The following is a 16,519-nucleotide window of genomic DNA, read 5'->3' as shown; positions in this document are numbered from 1 at the left end:
AAAATGTTCGTTGAGGCAGTGTAAATCTTCAGGATCTTTGAGAAAGGCGAGGAAATCATCAGCATAGACCAATACTTTAAGAAAAGTTGAAGGAATAGATTGGGGAATTGTGTAGCCTTGAAAAAGAGGATAATCAAGTATACAAAGGAGCAAAGGTTCGAGGACAAAGTTGAAAAGGACAGGAGATAGCGGGTCACCTTGGCGTAAACCTCGGAATTGAAGGACAGGAGAAGAAAAGTAACCATTGACATTAAAGCGTATGCGAGTCTGGAAGAAGAGGGAAGTAATAGAAGTGATAAATGAGTGTGGAAATTCATATTTGAGGAGGACTTTTTGAAGATATTGAGGATGGACGCGGTTATAGGCTTTTTCCTGGCTTAGGAGAACACCAGTTGCGGTATAAGAAGTCTTGTTAGCTTGTGGTGATCCAGACACTTGGTTGTTGGATTTATTACATCTAAGAACATATTCCTATTATTATAGTAAAACAGCTATCATTACAAGAACAAATGAATAATTTATTTATTTTACTTATGGTAAATCAATAAGACCAATAATTAATTACAGTAAGTACTGTAATTATGACAGCTCAGTAAGCACTGAGTTAATATGAGGACACTGCAATTAGATTAAATTATAAACATAGCAGTACCAGCTCTCTAATATCTAAATGAACTCAGACTTAAGAAATTAAGGTGACTGACAAAGCAGATCGTGTTTTGATATAAAAAGGACAACTTTATATTCTTTAATAAAGACAACCTATATACAGTCTCAAAGTATTCTTATATACGTCTCAATCTTTTTACTGTTGATTTTATTCTATAAAACTTCACATAGCTTGCTCCATAACCAATTTCACCAAAAGGCCATTATCCGCAATAAATCGAGAGGGAAAAAATCCAGTTTGATATGGGTTAAGGACAGTATTGACGATTGAGGTCATGCGGGCATTGAGGAGACGAGTAAAAATTTTGGCGCCAGTTACGGAGGAGAGACAGATCACCTTTCTTTGGAAAAAGCTGCACACACGTATCTGTCCAAGAAGAAGAAAATAAGGAGTAGATGAGAGCATCATTGTATACACGCGTAATTAAAGGGACATAGAGGGGATGTTGTAATATTAAAGCTAAAATAACAAGGCAAACCATCTGGTCCAGGACTGCTAGGTTGCAGGCCATAGAGACGCAGTGTTAAATGTCGCCCAAAGTAAAAATGGTGGTAAGGTGTAATGGAGGAAAGAAGCTGGTCCACCACGTGATCGTCAATAGGATTGGGAGAAAATAAAGAAGAATAGAAAGCAGTGGTAGCGGTCATCATAGTGTAGGGAGTAGTGCATAGTACGTGGGTATCTGGATGGTAGAGAGGGGGCAGATATTGTTGCTGCGTATGGGTGGCAATGTATTTTTTTAGATAACCGGCAGATTTCTCCCCATGTTATACCCAGCGAAGCCCAGCTCGAAGGGATGTGGCGTTAACAAGTTCTTGCTGGATTGCTGCTATTTGTTGGTCATATTTAGGAAGAAGTAGAAGACGAACAGCTAGTATAGGTTTTGACTGCAAAAACTGACTCCATTTGCTCTGGAGTGATTTGAGCAGTTTTTTTTCCCCAATATGTAGTATAGCGTCCACTAAATTTCTTGGCGGTCCTAATCGTAGTAGCTTTGACGATTTCCTACTGGCGTTGTGGATCATAATGGGGAAGGAGAGGAAAGAGGCGATTGAGAGTGGAATCGAGAGCAGAAAGAAAGTCGGGGTTTGAGGCAACAGAAGGGTGAGCACGCCTAGTCCACGCCTTTTGTCGGATGTGCCTAGACAAATAGTAGTTTGAAGCAAAGCATGATCAGTCCACAAAGGAGAGATAAACTGGATATCGTGGTTGACAATTGAGAGCGACATAGAGTATGCTGCAAACATACAGTCTATGGTAGTTGTAGAAGAACTGCGGCTAAAGATAGGGAGTAGTGTGGGGTCAAGAGAGGTGTGACAATTGACGAAGTAAGATCCAAGATAATGTTGCCAAGAAAGAGGTGCTGTGCATAGTGAGGTGGGTTTAAGGAAAGAGAAATTAAAGTCGCCCAGGATGAAGAGTCGATCTTGGATGATGGGATTATTAAGAATAGCAAATGACTGTAGATCAGAATAAAAGGTAGCGCGAGCGGCAGGAGAGGCGGTTTCATATACAACAAGAATAAAGAAAGGGTCAAAACTAGAAGACATATGAGTTACCTTGGCAAGGATAGCACGATAATCTTCAGGAATGAGGATACATTCAAGAGAGAGAAGAGGAGAAAGAGTAACTAAACCACATCGATAAGTCTAGAGAGAGCTGCTGGCACGAAATTGATTGTGTATAACGGTAGATAGTGAGGCGGAGGCATATGTTTCTTGTGGAGCAATTATATCGGAAGAGGTCTGACGCAAGAAACGAATGAGGTCATAACGGCGGCGGGGGAATCAGATAATTTTGCCAGGCTATTACAATTGAGGGTTGCAATGCTAACATTGAGGGCAAGGGCCAACATAATTATTGGCGGACGAGAGTGTTAACACCACTCTGCGACGGGTCGGTGGCTGTTACAGTAGCAGTCTTCATGATAGCAGGGATACTTTTCCCAATTTTTCCAAGCGGTGCTTTAGGTTTATGATGGAGTCGGAGGTCTTTAAGAGCTTGGCCATGTTTGCTTAGGCCTGGGAGAATCACTGTGTTGTGGGGAATGACAGTGGAAGTGCCAGTGGCACCAGCAGGAGAAGAGGTCAGTGCGACAATGGAAGCCCGGTTAGTCTCCAATTCTTGTTGTGTGGCCAGGGCCTTAGCCTCTGCTGAACGGGTTAGGGTAGCGTTTAAGGCCGCAATTTCGTTGTCTTTGGCGAAGAGGGCAGCAGCAAGGTTGGCGACAAGTGCATTAGCTTCCTGCTCGGAGGTCACCCGTTCTTCGAGTGCTTTGGAGGTCACCTCTTGGTCCATAGCTTCTTGGGCAGTGAGTTGCTTGGCCACAGTCTCTTGTACGGCAGTATGAGAATTCTCAGCATCGAGTTCAGCAGTGCTTGGATTGCCTTGATTGTGTTGTGTAGAGGGGCCTCAGTCATTTCAACCTCTGGTATGGTGTTGTTTGTCAGATGGGATTCTTTTCGAGGACGCGAATTCTTAGCTTGAGCCTGAGGGCACTGGTCTCTGACGTGCCCAGTTTGGTCACATATCCAACACTGTCGTTTGTTGGCCGGGCGTTTGGGGCAGCTCTGACGGTCATGATTGTCAGCATGGCAATAACGACACCAAATGGGCATGGTGCTCGTGGTAGTATGGAAACCGTCCGAGGTGTCCATCCACTGAATATTATGTGACATACGAGGGTATTCCTCCCAAGAATCAGTAGGATGAGTGTCCAGGATGGCATACTCTGTACCTAAAAAATGTTTGAAAATTGGGCTCGCGGCAAATTCCACCATTGAGAATGCGCCTGTACAGGACAAGACTAGTTTGTAGACCATACAACAGGTCAGCCAGATCGAAAATTGGCAAGCGGGAGAGACTGACACGCTGAATAACAGCGCCTGTTTCCAGGCCTGAGGTGGCAAGGACAGTGACGTTCTCAGCAGGGAAGTGAAGACCGGTTTGTCATGCTCTTTGAGTTTATCTCTAGAAGGCGACAAGGGCCATCTTTGTGAAAGAGAATACAACGGCGAGATTGGTATTGGTTATGGACCAATGAAATGAGCCCTTCTTGGGCAATCGATTTACGGCCAGTGACATCGAAGATGACACTGCCAGGGGAACGGCCATTATGCTAGACATGCGAAGGCATGATGACGGTGTTGGTTTTATTGTTTTGAGAGGGGTTGTGGTTGTGAGTAAGAGATACTCGTTCGGAAGCAACGATGCGTGACCAAAGTGTATCAGCTTTGGTGGGTGATTTTTGTTGGTGTGGTGTGCCTTGTTCAGGCGTGTCGGGTATGGTAGCGGAGGAAGCCATTCTGAATGTCGTCCCCGTAAGATTGCTGCTCTGCGAACAATATCAACGAAACCGTTAAAGGCACACTCTACCAGTTACATCTCAATGTATCTTACGCCTTGCCACCCATACGTATTCTCAAATTACTCTACCCTTCCCCACTCTTGAGTCGGACTACCTCACATCCATTGCTCTTGGAATTTTGGACCCTAACCCTTTGCCCAATAGGGGGTTTCATTATCTGTTTTAGATTTTATTTTATTTTTTCTGGGATTGAAAAACACTAATTATTGGCTGGTAAAAATCTCTCAAAAAATAAAATCTCAAAACTTGGCTTGATAATTTTAAGATTTTATTTTATTGGGGGTACTCAGCCAGATTGATCGATCAAATTTTGAATTCAGAACGCGATATTATTGGACTAAAATTGTAATAGCGACGATAAAAATTTGATTGTCTTTTTGAAAGATCAAATTTCGATCAAATTTTGATTGAAAAACGTACGGCTCTCTGATTAACCTAATCCTTACTTTTTATATGCAATACGATACTGTTTTTATCTTTCTCCTTAATAAATCATAGAATTTATTGCCAACAGTTATATAATACTTCTTTCTCTCCATCTTACATGCCAAAATATAGTACAAAGCAACAAGCAATTGATGCCTTGAAGAAATCGCATAAAATCAGGGAATTTATCGTGAAAAAAAACACTGGTAGAGTCTTTATCAGCAAGTGCAGACGAACTTATTTAAGATATTTTAGAAGTAATCAAAAAGGAAGTTAATATAAAGTTGGAGCAGATGACTACCGCGAAGGAGCTTAAACAAACACTTAAAGCCAATAAATACATACACAAGGTTGACAATGTATTGCCAGATGTTGAGTAAAGGGAAAGAGCACTTGATTTCTTCGAGAGTCTAGATGCCTACAGGTTCAAAGAAGAAATCAGAATGTGCAAAGATTATTCTATAAATGCTATAAAAATCTATGAATTTTGTACGAATTTTGTACTTTTGTCTTTTGGTGTCCTCAACTACAAATTGATACCATTGGCCAAGATTCACACAAGAATTTGATCGATCAATCTGGCTGAGTACCCCCATTTTTGACAGCATTTTTATTCAAATATTATAAATAACAAAAAGCATTACTTTACTCATATTTTCTGTCTATTTTGATAGAAGTAGTACATTATATTATTTAATATGTCTTAAATATGCTTATTCAAAGACTTTTCATAAATTTTAGCCCATCAGTAGCTTTATGTAAACAGTAAATATATCTAGAATAATAAACAAAAAAAAGTGATTTTTTAAAAGACTTTATACATTAAATTAGCTAACATGAGGGGGGTTCAGTAATATCTTTTTATATCTATTATTATTGGTTAAAACGTAAAGCTCAGAAAAAATAAAATAAAATCTAAAACAGATAATGAAACCCCCTAATATTGCCCAAGTAAAAACTCTGTTTTGTCGGGGATTATAATTACATCCTTAAGCTTATTTGATAAAATACAAACTTCAATTGTAAGCTTAATTTACTTGGTCAATCTTTAAGATTTAACATGAAGCATCCAACAAAAAGGAGTAATCTGAAGCAAAGATCGCTTTTGAATTTTTTTCAAACAGAAAATTTATTCCCAATGAACGGCAAAAGTACTGATTCTCAAGGGTAAAAAAAAAAAAAAGAGCATTAATACATAATTGACAATGTGCATCATCTATAAATGCTTTCAAAATGAATGATGCCACATTAATTAAGGATAGAGAAGAATAGAACACACTTTAAATATTTTTTGGCATTTATTTGTAGGAAAAACATCAAGCAAGATAACAACCATGATTCTCAAGACGGGGATAACACCAAAGAAAGTGTACGAACCCTTCCGGATAGTGTTAAAAATGCTACCGAAAACATCATAGGCCTTGGTGAAGCTAATCAAAATAAATCGAGTTTGAAAGAAGCAAGTTTTGAAAATGGAGGTGAAGTGATCGGCAGTACATCAAACGACCCAATAAGTGTGTCAGATACAAAACACATTGACGATAGAATGGGAGCCATAAAAATAGATGAATTTCACATGGACAGCATGGGTGGAGACTATTTTGAGGATTCGGAAACGCAAGACATTTCAATGTCAAAAAGCCTAAGGATCGAAGATAATAAGGTCATGAGTCCACACGAAAAATTTGAAACACAAGGAGTGTCAAGTGAGGATGATTCAGAAGAGGATGTTATTATGGCAGTACCAAGACAACGGATAAGAAGACGAGTTTTGGTAGATGAAGATGAAGATGAAGATGATTCTGATTCTGAAGATGAAGATGAAAATAAAGATAAAGATACAAGTATGAATATAGATGCATGCTTACCAAAACCTATAGAAGTATTGTCTAATATGCTTATGTAACTATTTTCTTTTTCTAAACAAATACGATGATATAGAGAATCCCTGTACCATGATATCTAGGCTACCAAAGACTACCAATATATCTGCTAATAAGAAACGTCGACTTATAACAAAAAAATCAGAAAATGATGATAAACCTGAAAGTTCAGAAGAAGACACAAAAGAAGAGCTGGCGTTTCTCAGAGAAAATGGTGAGGGTTGATACATATAAAGTGTTTACTAATAAATTATATATCTAAAAGATATCTACCAAGAGCGCACTCGAACAAAGAAGAAATCACGATACAGCCTAGCTCTGGGGGAACTAAGGGGTAATGATTATCACTATTGTTCTTTAGGTTGCTTAATGTCTGCTGTTGCATTGGCTCTTTTAGATCGAAAACAACGGTTACAATCATTCAATGGTGAAGCCGGCCCTATGGATCACTTTTGTCATGGTAGTACACAAAACCTATACTCAGATAGTGACCAGGATATTCTGTATGAAGATGAAACAGACAGCGAAGAAGGATACGATGGGTTCATTGTAGATGATGACATTATTGACGGCGAGAGACTGGATGAGGCTGAAATATCAAATGCCGTCTTGCCCGGTGAGTATTTAAAGTCTATTGATAATGAAGCCTTGAATCTGATTAAAGCTATACAGAGGAGTTTAGTATGAATAGCATGCAGAAACTATCCTACAACTTCAGATTGTTTGTGGAATATCTATTGAATTCAATACACGACAAAGACTTTGATACAAAAGGTGTGTGTATATTTGTAGTTTGTCTTGTGGCGTTGGCTGACACGAGACAATCTTTTTCTTATCTAACTAACTATCTTTGTTACCAGACAATACTTATAATACGGCCATCCGAGCTATAGAACGGCGCGTGAAGAGTTATCGAGATTCTGTTCTTACAAGCGATGCATGGAACATACCCTTTAAGGTAAAAGTGACAACAGCGTGATCACTTCGAAAACAATCTATTGAATTGCGAGTATTTTATACAGAGTGCATTAGATAACTACGTAAAATGGACCTGGAAGGGGTTCAGCGACACCTTTGTGGAATGTAGTGCTTGTAGAGGACGAAAACCAGCCAATTCTGATGTGTCACTTTCCAACTGTCTCCATAGCCGTGAACCAAAACAGGTCATATTCTCTGTTGGAAGTGGGTGTTACAAGCGAGGAAAAGCATATCATGGTCTTACGCACTTTAGGTTGCACATGTACCACCGAATCGAAGAAGAGATGAGAAGGATTATCAATTCGTCTCCAGAAATTGCCCTCGAAGAAGATACACTGGTGGCTAAAGTACTGAAAACTATGGATAACTCAGGGTTTGTAACAGATGTAAGTTATTTAAGTAAAATAATAATAATAATCGTATTTGTTATACTAGAAAAGACTACTTAATATATATACAGATATATAATAATATGAAGGCTCTCTTTGCGAGCGCTGATGGCAATTATCTTGGCGAACCAGATAGTGAGCCAGAAAATTAGTCCGGGTATGAGAGGAGCGAAGTAGTTTTATGCTTTACTGCTTTCTAAAGAAGGGAAGTATCAGGTTGTTTTCACAGCACCTAATTCGGTGTTCTGTCTTTCTTGTTGTGCTCACACAATCACTACTACAGTCTTGCTTTCACTCAGCCATTTTTTATTTATTTTTACTGTATTTATTTCTCTTTCTTTCTAAAATATCAAACCCTGCAATTTGAAAAAGACTAATTTTCACTCTTTTATCACGCAACTTTTTAAACAACTTTCTTAAATACTCTGCCATCCTATTGTATTCATTATAATACAACATCCTCTCTGTAAATAATAATAATAATAATAGTACAATGGGAAACAATATCGGAAAACCGGCAGATGGGCACGTTATCAATAATCATCGTAATTTTGAGCCAGTAAAGCAAAGACAAAAAAAGCGGGGATCTTTTAATAGTCGCGTAAAGAGATTATCCAAAGAAATCAAAATATACCAAGAGCCAACTATACTATCCTTTGACACACCCCCTTTGCCACTATCATACACTTCTTATATCCAGACGAAAACCCAGCCTATTATCTCAGCGCAAAATAACAACGACAAACCTATCGCAAAAGAGCATGATACGACACCACCGGCTCATATAAAAAATATTCGGATAGAACCTAACTCCAGTTCAAGTATACATGAACCAGCAGATAAGCCAGACATTACAATTTCTCTACCCGAAGGACCACCACTCTATGCAATGAGAAGACCAGCTAACGCAGGTGGAAGTGTAATGTCTTCAATGGGATCTTCTACATTGTATTCTCGTTCATCGTTTCCTGTAACCCTGTCTTCATCGGTTTTTGATAGCGCATGGTCATCTTCTGGCGGACTATTTTCACAAATTGATCCAGGAACGTCTACCATCACAACACTCACCACCCATTCTACTTTATCTCAACATTCACTATAGGCCGACGATTACAACAAACCATTATCGAACAATGTCAAGAATATAAATAATACAACTACAAAAGATGATACCATATCCTCGCAGTACATACTAAAAAAGCTTCTAAAATCACCAAAAGAAGCATACCATATACTTAAATATGCTTTTGAGCAGGCACAGTCATCTGATACACCAAATGCCCGCGCTAAAGTTTTTGATGCTATCAAAGAATGGTCTTTAAAAACAGAAGATAAGGCCGCCAAAGTTTGGATGGCACGATGCTTATTAGAAGGATGGGGAACACCCTGTAATCCTTCCTTAGGGTTTAACCAGCTAAAATCGCTCGCCACAGACCCAGAATGCTGGCAATCGTTTTATCCTCTTGGATTATGCTATCTAAAAGGCGTGCTTACTAACAAACCTCAACCGATTGATAAAGATCTTGCATATTTTTGGTTCAAAACTCTAGCGGATATGAGTGGACTTGTAGATTCTGAAGCGAAGCTCATGATTGGGCTGGCCCAATACCGAACAGGATCCATGTTGCTACAAGGTCAAGGAGTTAGTAAAGACCCAAATCTTGCCCTTGAATATTTTATAAAAGGTGCCAAATGCGGCAACAAGTAAGTACATTAAATAAATAAAAGAAGTGCTGTTTGGTTAGATCTAATAAGCCTCACGTTCTTCTTTTTTTAAAAAATATATATCCAGATATGCGCAGTATATTGTCGGATTTCATTATGAAAAGGGACTCGTGGTTGAGCAAAACAATAAAAAGGCCATCTATTTTTTTCTAAAGAGCGCCGAACAAGACTTTAGTGATGCCCAGGCTGCACTGGGAATCCGACTTGCTGAAGAGCTGCGGTATGACGAGGCTATACCATGGCTTGTGCGTGCATCTCAAATGGTACAACCCCCGTGCGACGACTTGATCAATATTTAGAACGTTATATTTATGCGCATTGTTTCACAACCCTAGGAGAATTCCTGTGCAATATTGAAGCTTGGGATAATGTACGAGACAGGGCAAGGTGTTAGACAAGACGATAGATTAGCATTCAAGCACTACGAAAGAGCAGCAGTTGGCAATGATCCAGTCGCACAATATATTCTCGGTCTTCATTACCGACTAGGAAGTCTAGGACTTAAACGAGATAATCAGCAGGCCAAGCGATTCATCTCTAAATCTGCTCAAGCCGGGGTTCCTCCGGCCCAACGTGTACTCGGTCTAATGTATGCTCAACAGCTCATATCATCGAGTGATAATGGACAAGCGAATAATACTAGGCGCAAGAATTACCGAATTGCCTTGGGATGGTTCCGGAGAGCCGCGTCACACGGAGGCGTGCGTGCACTTGGATTAGTAGGATTTTGTTTTGAGCATGGCTATGGTGTCCCGGCTGACCACAGAGCAGCATTTAGCTACTATCGGAAAGCTGTTAGTTTGAGCGGACCCTTTCAAAATGCGGCTTACCTTGCGATGGCAACACTTCTGCATAATATGGGACATCATAAATATGCTTTAAAGTTGTTTGAACGTATTTCTGCCTTTCCAGATCCTCCTGAAATTGGCACTGATTCTGAGCAGCTCCATCCAACTTCACCTTCTCGAACTGCCCGACTTATGGTGGCAAGATACAATATCCACGGCTGGGGTGGTCTCCCTAAGAACCCTCATGTAGCCTTCGAAATCCTTTATAGTCTAGCTAGTGAAAGTCAACAGGATGCTAATGCTCATTATTGGCTGGCTGCATGCTACGAAGAAGGAATCCCTGGAAAGTGTGAGAAGCAAATTGAAAAGGCTTTCGAACATTATCTGGTTGCAGCAAATTTAGGAGATACCGATGCTGAGTTCCAGGTAACAAATAACATTAATCTGGAGTAATTATACACAGTATAGGAATATGATTAACAGTAAACAATAAACCAAATTTGTATATCTTTCTATATATAAAAGGTTGCGTTAATGCTTGCCAATGGGCAAGGGATTAGTTGAGACAGACTTGCTGCTTTCAAATGGTACAAAAAGGCAGCCAACAAAGGACACAGGACAGCATTGTACAGCCTAGGTCTATATTATATCAATGGTCTCGAAGGAATAACCAGAAATATTCCCCGAGCCCGCGAATGCTTTAATCAAGCGGCACAAAAAGGATTAACTTGTGCCATGACAGCACTAGCTACTCTTTATCGTAATGCTTACATGTCAAATGAATTGCCTGAAAGGAAAACAGAGAGCCAATGCGAACTAGCCGTACAGTGGTATCAGCGTGCTGCACTTTTAGGAGATGCTACTGCCCAGCGGGAATTAGGACTGCTGCACGGTGCAGGACTTGGAGTACCAAAAAAACCGTCTTGCCGCATTTAAATTATTCCTTAAGGCAGCCGACCAACAAGACGCTCAAGCAATTCTTCTTGTAGGAAGTTATCACCAAAACGGACTTTATGTCGAAAAGGATCTTAGACGTGCAATTGAATACTATGTTGAAGCATCTCGCCTTGGCGCACCAGTGTAAGTTCTAAGTATAGATCCAACCTCATTAGACACAAATAAAGGTATTGATTCACATGGTTACCTTCTATTGTTTTTTTAGGGCTCCATTTGCTGCTGCCCAAGTACATCATACAATCATTTCAGAAAGTAAAGTTGCTGATTTCGAGTTTAATGTCGTACCAAAGAATTGCCTGTCCAACAACAGTGTTGACTGATCCAAAAATAAAGACGCGTTCACTTGTCCTGTGCCTCCTTTATTTCTACTTGTCGCTTAGAGCATCTGCAGCAGTAGCATTTAAATTTAGTTTTTCCCGATTTAAGTGCTTTTTGTAAATGCTTTTCAAAAAAATCTTCTGCAGCAGTAGCATTTCCGACAGCATGTATTTACATGCTCCGTGATTTTTATGACCTTGAGCATGGAAATAGATGCTCATTTTAAAAACTTGCCGAGCATTTAAATCGTTTTTCTTTGTTATTTTTTTCTTTAAATCGAATAATAGTATATAGCAACACTTACAAAAACTCACAAAAATTATGCTCACTACAAAGCTGATAGTCTCGAGAACATTTAACTTGTATTTTTTATATTAAATATAAAAGAAAATGTCTAATAATAATGAATTTTACTAGTGAAGAAGACTATACCAGATAGTATAATTATCTAAATGCTTCTTTTTATTATGCTACTGATATTTTACCCTCAATATTTTTACTGATTTAAACCTCAGATGTGGCTTATGAGCACTCAATTTATTGCTAATTGAAGTGCTACTGCTACGGATGCTCTTAGGTTTTAGAGCATCTGCAGCGGTTACATTAAAATTAATTTTTGCGACTGTTTTAATGTAGATTCCGAAATGTTCTTAAAAAATCGTCTGCAGCGGTTACATTACAGACAACATTATAGATAATGTAGTCCATTTTTAAGGTCAGGAACATTACATGTAGTGTTACATTATAAATCGATATTATCTTTTTGAATCGTTTTCTTCCCTCTCACATCCTTTGTTAAAACGAACAATAGTCTATAGAAATGAGCAAAGAAATTCTCACAAATTATGCTCACTATTAATCTGACAATATTGAAATTATTAAATTCATATTTTTAATGCATATATAGAGAGCAAATGTTCAATAAAATAAATTTTAGAAAAAAGAATATGAACATAATCATCAGTGAAAAACTGGAAACTTTAGACAGTCAAAAAGCCCAAATAGTTCCTTTGTAATGTAACCACAATTTGGCAATCTGTTTTTAACTGGTATTCAATCCCCGGTGACTATACTACACTATATATAATGTTTTCGATAATGTAACCGCTGCAGATGCTCTTAGTGATAGGTACACAAAATTCAGAACAACGAATATAAGACGCCAATACAGATACAAGGAACTAAATTTTATTTTGATATATTTGCAGGATAATAATGAAATGATTAATATCTTTAGGCAGCTCTCCTTTATATCAATCAATCATTATATTTATCCGGTCAATTATATACTATATTCTCATGTGTCAAAGTCACATACATAAAAGTCTATAAAAGACGGCACGATTGACAGGCAAGAATTTTAAACTCTACATACCTTTGTTCTTTACTCTTGTAAGTAATCTATTGACTGACCTGCAGCATATATACTTACCCGATATCTTAGTATATCACTACAAATTGGCACTTTCAAAAGTACTGCCCAAACCTCATATCTCTAGTCCACTGTGGATTAGAAGACAATGAACGAAGCTACCCCATTCCGAGCCATTACTGTCAAGGCATCAATAAAGGCAACGGGGTGGAGTCCTGAGTTTCTTGGACCTCTACAAGTCCTTGTCGCTAAAGTCCACACAATTGTCACCAACACCTTCGCACTTATGAGATACATATTTCTTACCAAGTTATCACGCAATCCATTATTCGATCTTGACATATATATTACGCAAAATATTTTTACTGATGTCTCTTTGTTACTGTTTGAGCATAGCACTGCCTTCTATATAACAGAAATGACAAGATAAAATTGTGAGCTTATTTATTGTCACGACTATGCCTATATTACTGTAATTATCTCTATCCTCTGCTTATTTTACGAAAATACCAAAATTCAAACCAACCAAAGATTTATTTCGCAAGTTTCGCCTTTCCTTCTATATTAACCAATCCAAAGCTAAATAATGTCTAGAAAGCAATATCAGTTCTGAATTTGGTTAACCTTCTGCATTAATGGTAAAAGACTGGTCTGTATCTCACAAACATAGTCATGAAACAACCAGTGGTGTAGTATTTAGATATCTACTTTGTAAGCATGAATTTGATCTTTGTTTGTTTGATACATTTAGTACTTCCAAGCACTATTTTTCGTGCTCCCAGATTTCCCTTCGAACCTTTAAGCAAGTCGAAAACTCTCGCTAATATAGCCCCACCCTAATAGATTTACCGGCACCATTAAAATTGTAAGTGCCAGAAGACAAGCAGAAGAAGATCTCTAGGAGGGTCGTCGTTTGAGACAAAGTCTGACTAGAATTCAACGAAGATAAAAAGATTTTGTCCTGGTTACCGCTTAGGACCCACCCAAGCTACCGCTGGTAAGCCATTAGATTTGAATAGCTTGGTATTTAGTTTTGCAATGGGTTGAAAAGGCTAAGAAAAAGATGTTTTACTTTGACTACAAAAAACATGGTGGGGTAAAAAAAAAGTAGAATATAAAAGAGATCGAGTAGCCTGAAATCTCACAAATCGCATTCGCTGAAGAACCTACGAGTACGGAGTTATAAATGCTGCCATTTACCACAGTGTTTGCCACAGTGTATACGTTTTTTTTTTGTTTTTGTTTGACAAGTCGGAGAAACAAATAACAACCCTTACATTTTCAAGTGTGAATTGACAAATCTTTTATTTTTTATATTATTAAAAGGTATTTTATATTCGGATATTTAGGGCTCGACTATTAGACGGACTTGGGTCCTTTGTCAGGTTCAATTTTAGGTGATTGCAGTGACAAAGAATCATTCTTATGCTAAAGTAAGCTTCTAGGTTTTTTATCGACTGATATACAAAAAAGAAAAATCAAAAAGACTGTGCAGATCCAAAAAGAAGAAAGAAAGCCACAACCTAATCTTCTTTAATTGATCCAAAAAATAGATTGTTGTTTCTTTTTGATACATATTGTACGTGTGTATTTGATAGATGAGCAGAAAATTCGTTATATCTTGGTACTACTAGGTTACCATGAATAATAAGAATAATATATATATATATATAAGTATTGTATTTTATATAGACACAGGTTCTAGGATCGTCCCAGGTTCTATGGGATCGATTCCCTCGTGTATCTAAAGTCTATTTTAGTCAGAGAATTTGCGGAGAGTAAGCAGGATATAAAATAAGAGAAGAAAAAAAGTAGGTAGATGATTCGGAGCCAAGAGCCACGTTTAGCTGGAGGTTACAATTGTGAAGATATGTAATAGTGTAGTGTAAAGAGGTGGAAGTAATATATACAAATTGGTTACCAGAAGTAGAAGTAAACTAGTAGTATATCGTAGTAAATATGAGCAACTCTTACCGTCTATCGTCGTATAGATTTGTTTTAGACAGCTGCGGTTACTGTGTACATACACACGTATATGTATATGTACATCGCCACATATTTATTCTTGCAATATTGGACAATGGATCTGATACACCCTTTATGTGATTGTGTGTATCCCTAATTCTATATCTATAGAAGGACTAAATAAGTGATGGTGGCTCAGTATTACACACACATATACATATATATGTGGCTACTCAGCATGGTACATTATATATGTATTTATTGATGATTCAATACGTATATAACCCTCAACTAGTAGGGCTCAGCAGAGAAAATTAGCACAAGCTGCACAAGCTGCACTGGAGAACGTGTAACCTGGTACCTAGATTTGATCAAGAACAAAAAAATAAAAAAAAATCGCGCTGCGCAACCCCTAAACCTCACATTTTGAGAATGGAATATAATCTTTATTTAGTAATATAATACTCTCATCATGAATTACTTTAAATGACAATAAATACTAAACTAACTCGATACATTTTAAGGTGGTACCTTGTTGTACAGTGAGAACGGTAAATTTTGTCACTTTGAGGAAATTAAATGCCCATAACCAAAAAAAAATACATTATTGTCCCTTTATGTTTAGAATTTTTGTCCTTTTGAAATAAAAGAAATATCACAAAAAAGGGGGTACTCAGTCAAGTTGTTCGAACAGTTTTTAAATGAAGAAAGCAATATTATTGGGCTAAAGTTGTAATAGCAACGAACAAAATTTGTACGTCTTTTTGGAAGAACAAATTTCGAGCAAGTTTTGACCGAAAAACGTACCGCTTTCTGACTGGCTGAATCGTTACTTTTTTATATGCAATATGATAATGTTTTTATCTTTCTACTTAATAAACTAATATAACACTTCTTTCTGTCTATCTGATATACCAAAATACAGTACAAAGCAACAAGCAATTGATGCCTTAAAGAAATCGCATGAAACCAGTGATATTTTTACGAATTTTGTCTTTTGGTGTCCTCAACTACAAAATAATATCATTGGCTAAGATTCACATAAGATTTTGTTCGAACAACTTGACTGAGTACCCCCATAAAGGGACAATCATTTTTTTGGAAAGTGCAATTTAATTTTTCAAAGTGACAAAATTTACCGTTCTCACTGTAGATTGAACGAACTAGAGGCTAAATTAACAAGTCCTACAGCAATAAAGCACTAAACTGTAGATGGTTACCTAAACGCCTCACATTTGGCAAAAGTACATCGGGGTTATTGTTGCTTTTGAAGGCAAAGAATTAGTGACAAGATATCAATTGCAGATTGTGTACCTTTTTTTCTTATATATTTATTTATTTTTCTTATTATGATTACCGCCAAGTGCCTATTTTAGACGTCAAAATCTCCTGGTCAAAAAACGGAAATTTCTCAAGAAGTCTATTTGAGTTTTTTTTTTTTTTTTTTTATATACAAAAAAAAAAGCCCTGCTCACCCGAGAATACGAAACGTTGGTACTCTCTCTCTGTAAAGGAAAAAAAAAAGACAACCAGCGATAAAGTTATTAGGATTCCGATTTTACTTGTATAAATTTTTTTTTATTAATTTTTTTTTGGTATAAAAGTAAAGTTGTAAAATCTTACTTTCTATCTACTGTTCTCTATTGTTAAACATCCTTTGAAAGCTTATATTTTCCATTTT

At 37.6% G+C, this 16,519-nt stretch overlaps 5 protein-coding genes across 5 annotated transcripts; 3 read left to right on the top strand and 2 right to left on the bottom strand.

Annotated features, from left to right (window-relative positions):
- Positions 1-1,437: 1,437 nt before the first annotated feature.
- On the bottom strand, positions 1,438-5,071 carry PHYBLDRAFT_170999 (hypothetical protein; the record flags this gene model as incomplete). The annotated part of the gene is made up of 8 exons (XM_018436465.1): positions 1,438-2,252; positions 2,554-3,047; positions 3,181-3,330; positions 3,408-3,592; positions 3,743-4,004; positions 4,106-4,194; positions 4,582-4,699; positions 4,968-5,071. 8 exons carry the CDS (start codon positions 5,069-5,071, stop codon positions 1,438-1,440), a joined length of 2,217 nt encoding a protein of 738 aa, XP_018288961.1.
- A 432-nt stretch (positions 5,072-5,503) lies between these two features.
- PHYBLDRAFT_77562 (hypothetical protein) lies at positions 5,504-8,164 on the top strand. Its single transcript, XM_018443271.1, has 9 exons — positions 5,504-5,630; positions 5,772-6,307; positions 6,405-6,560; positions 6,612-6,680; positions 6,708-6,962; positions 7,019-7,120; positions 7,207-7,304; positions 7,369-7,710; positions 7,785-8,164. The coding sequence occupies exons 1-9, from the start codon at positions 5,524-5,526 to the stop codon at positions 7,863-7,865; spliced, it is 1,746 nt and encodes a 581-aa protein (XP_018288960.1). The 5' UTR covers positions 5,504-5,523; the 3' UTR covers positions 7,866-8,164.
- A 1,612-nt stretch (positions 8,165-9,776) lies between these two features.
- PHYBLDRAFT_114932 (hypothetical protein) lies at positions 9,777-11,162 on the top strand (the record flags this gene model as incomplete). Its single annotated transcript, XM_018428426.1, has 2 exons — positions 9,777-10,232; positions 10,824-11,162. Coding segments are annotated over 2 exons (795 nt in total), but the record flags the coding sequence as incomplete, so codon positions are not given.
- A 386-nt stretch (positions 11,163-11,548) lies between these two features.
- PHYBLDRAFT_170997 (hypothetical protein) lies at positions 11,549-12,227 on the bottom strand (the record flags this gene model as incomplete). The annotated part of the gene is made up of 4 exons (XM_018436464.1): positions 11,549-11,770; positions 11,816-11,860; positions 11,987-12,123; positions 12,182-12,227. 4 exons carry the CDS (start codon positions 12,225-12,227, stop codon positions 11,549-11,551), a joined length of 450 nt encoding a protein of 149 aa, XP_018288958.1.
- Positions 12,228-13,021: 794 nt separating this feature from the next.
- Positions 13,022-13,697, top strand: PHYBLDRAFT_64012 (hypothetical protein; the record flags this gene model as incomplete). The annotated part of the gene is made up of 2 exons (XM_018441220.1): positions 13,022-13,182; positions 13,544-13,697. The coding sequence occupies 2 exons, from the start codon at positions 13,022-13,024 to the stop codon at positions 13,695-13,697; spliced, it is 315 nt and encodes a 104-aa protein (XP_018288957.1).
- Between the last annotated feature and the right edge of the window lie 2,822 nt (positions 13,698-16,519).

The sequence above is a fragment of the Phycomyces blakesleeanus genome (genome assembly GCF_001638985.1).
Source record: "Phycomyces blakesleeanus NRRL 1555(-) unplaced genomic scaffold PHYBLscaffold_17, whole genome shotgun sequence".
In the NCBI taxonomy this organism is placed as follows: Eukaryota; Fungi; Mucoromycota; class Mucoromycetes; order Mucorales; family Phycomycetaceae; genus Phycomyces; species Phycomyces blakesleeanus.
The sequence above is the reverse complement of the archived record's forward strand: the minus strand, read 5'-3'. Positions and strand labels throughout refer to the sequence as shown.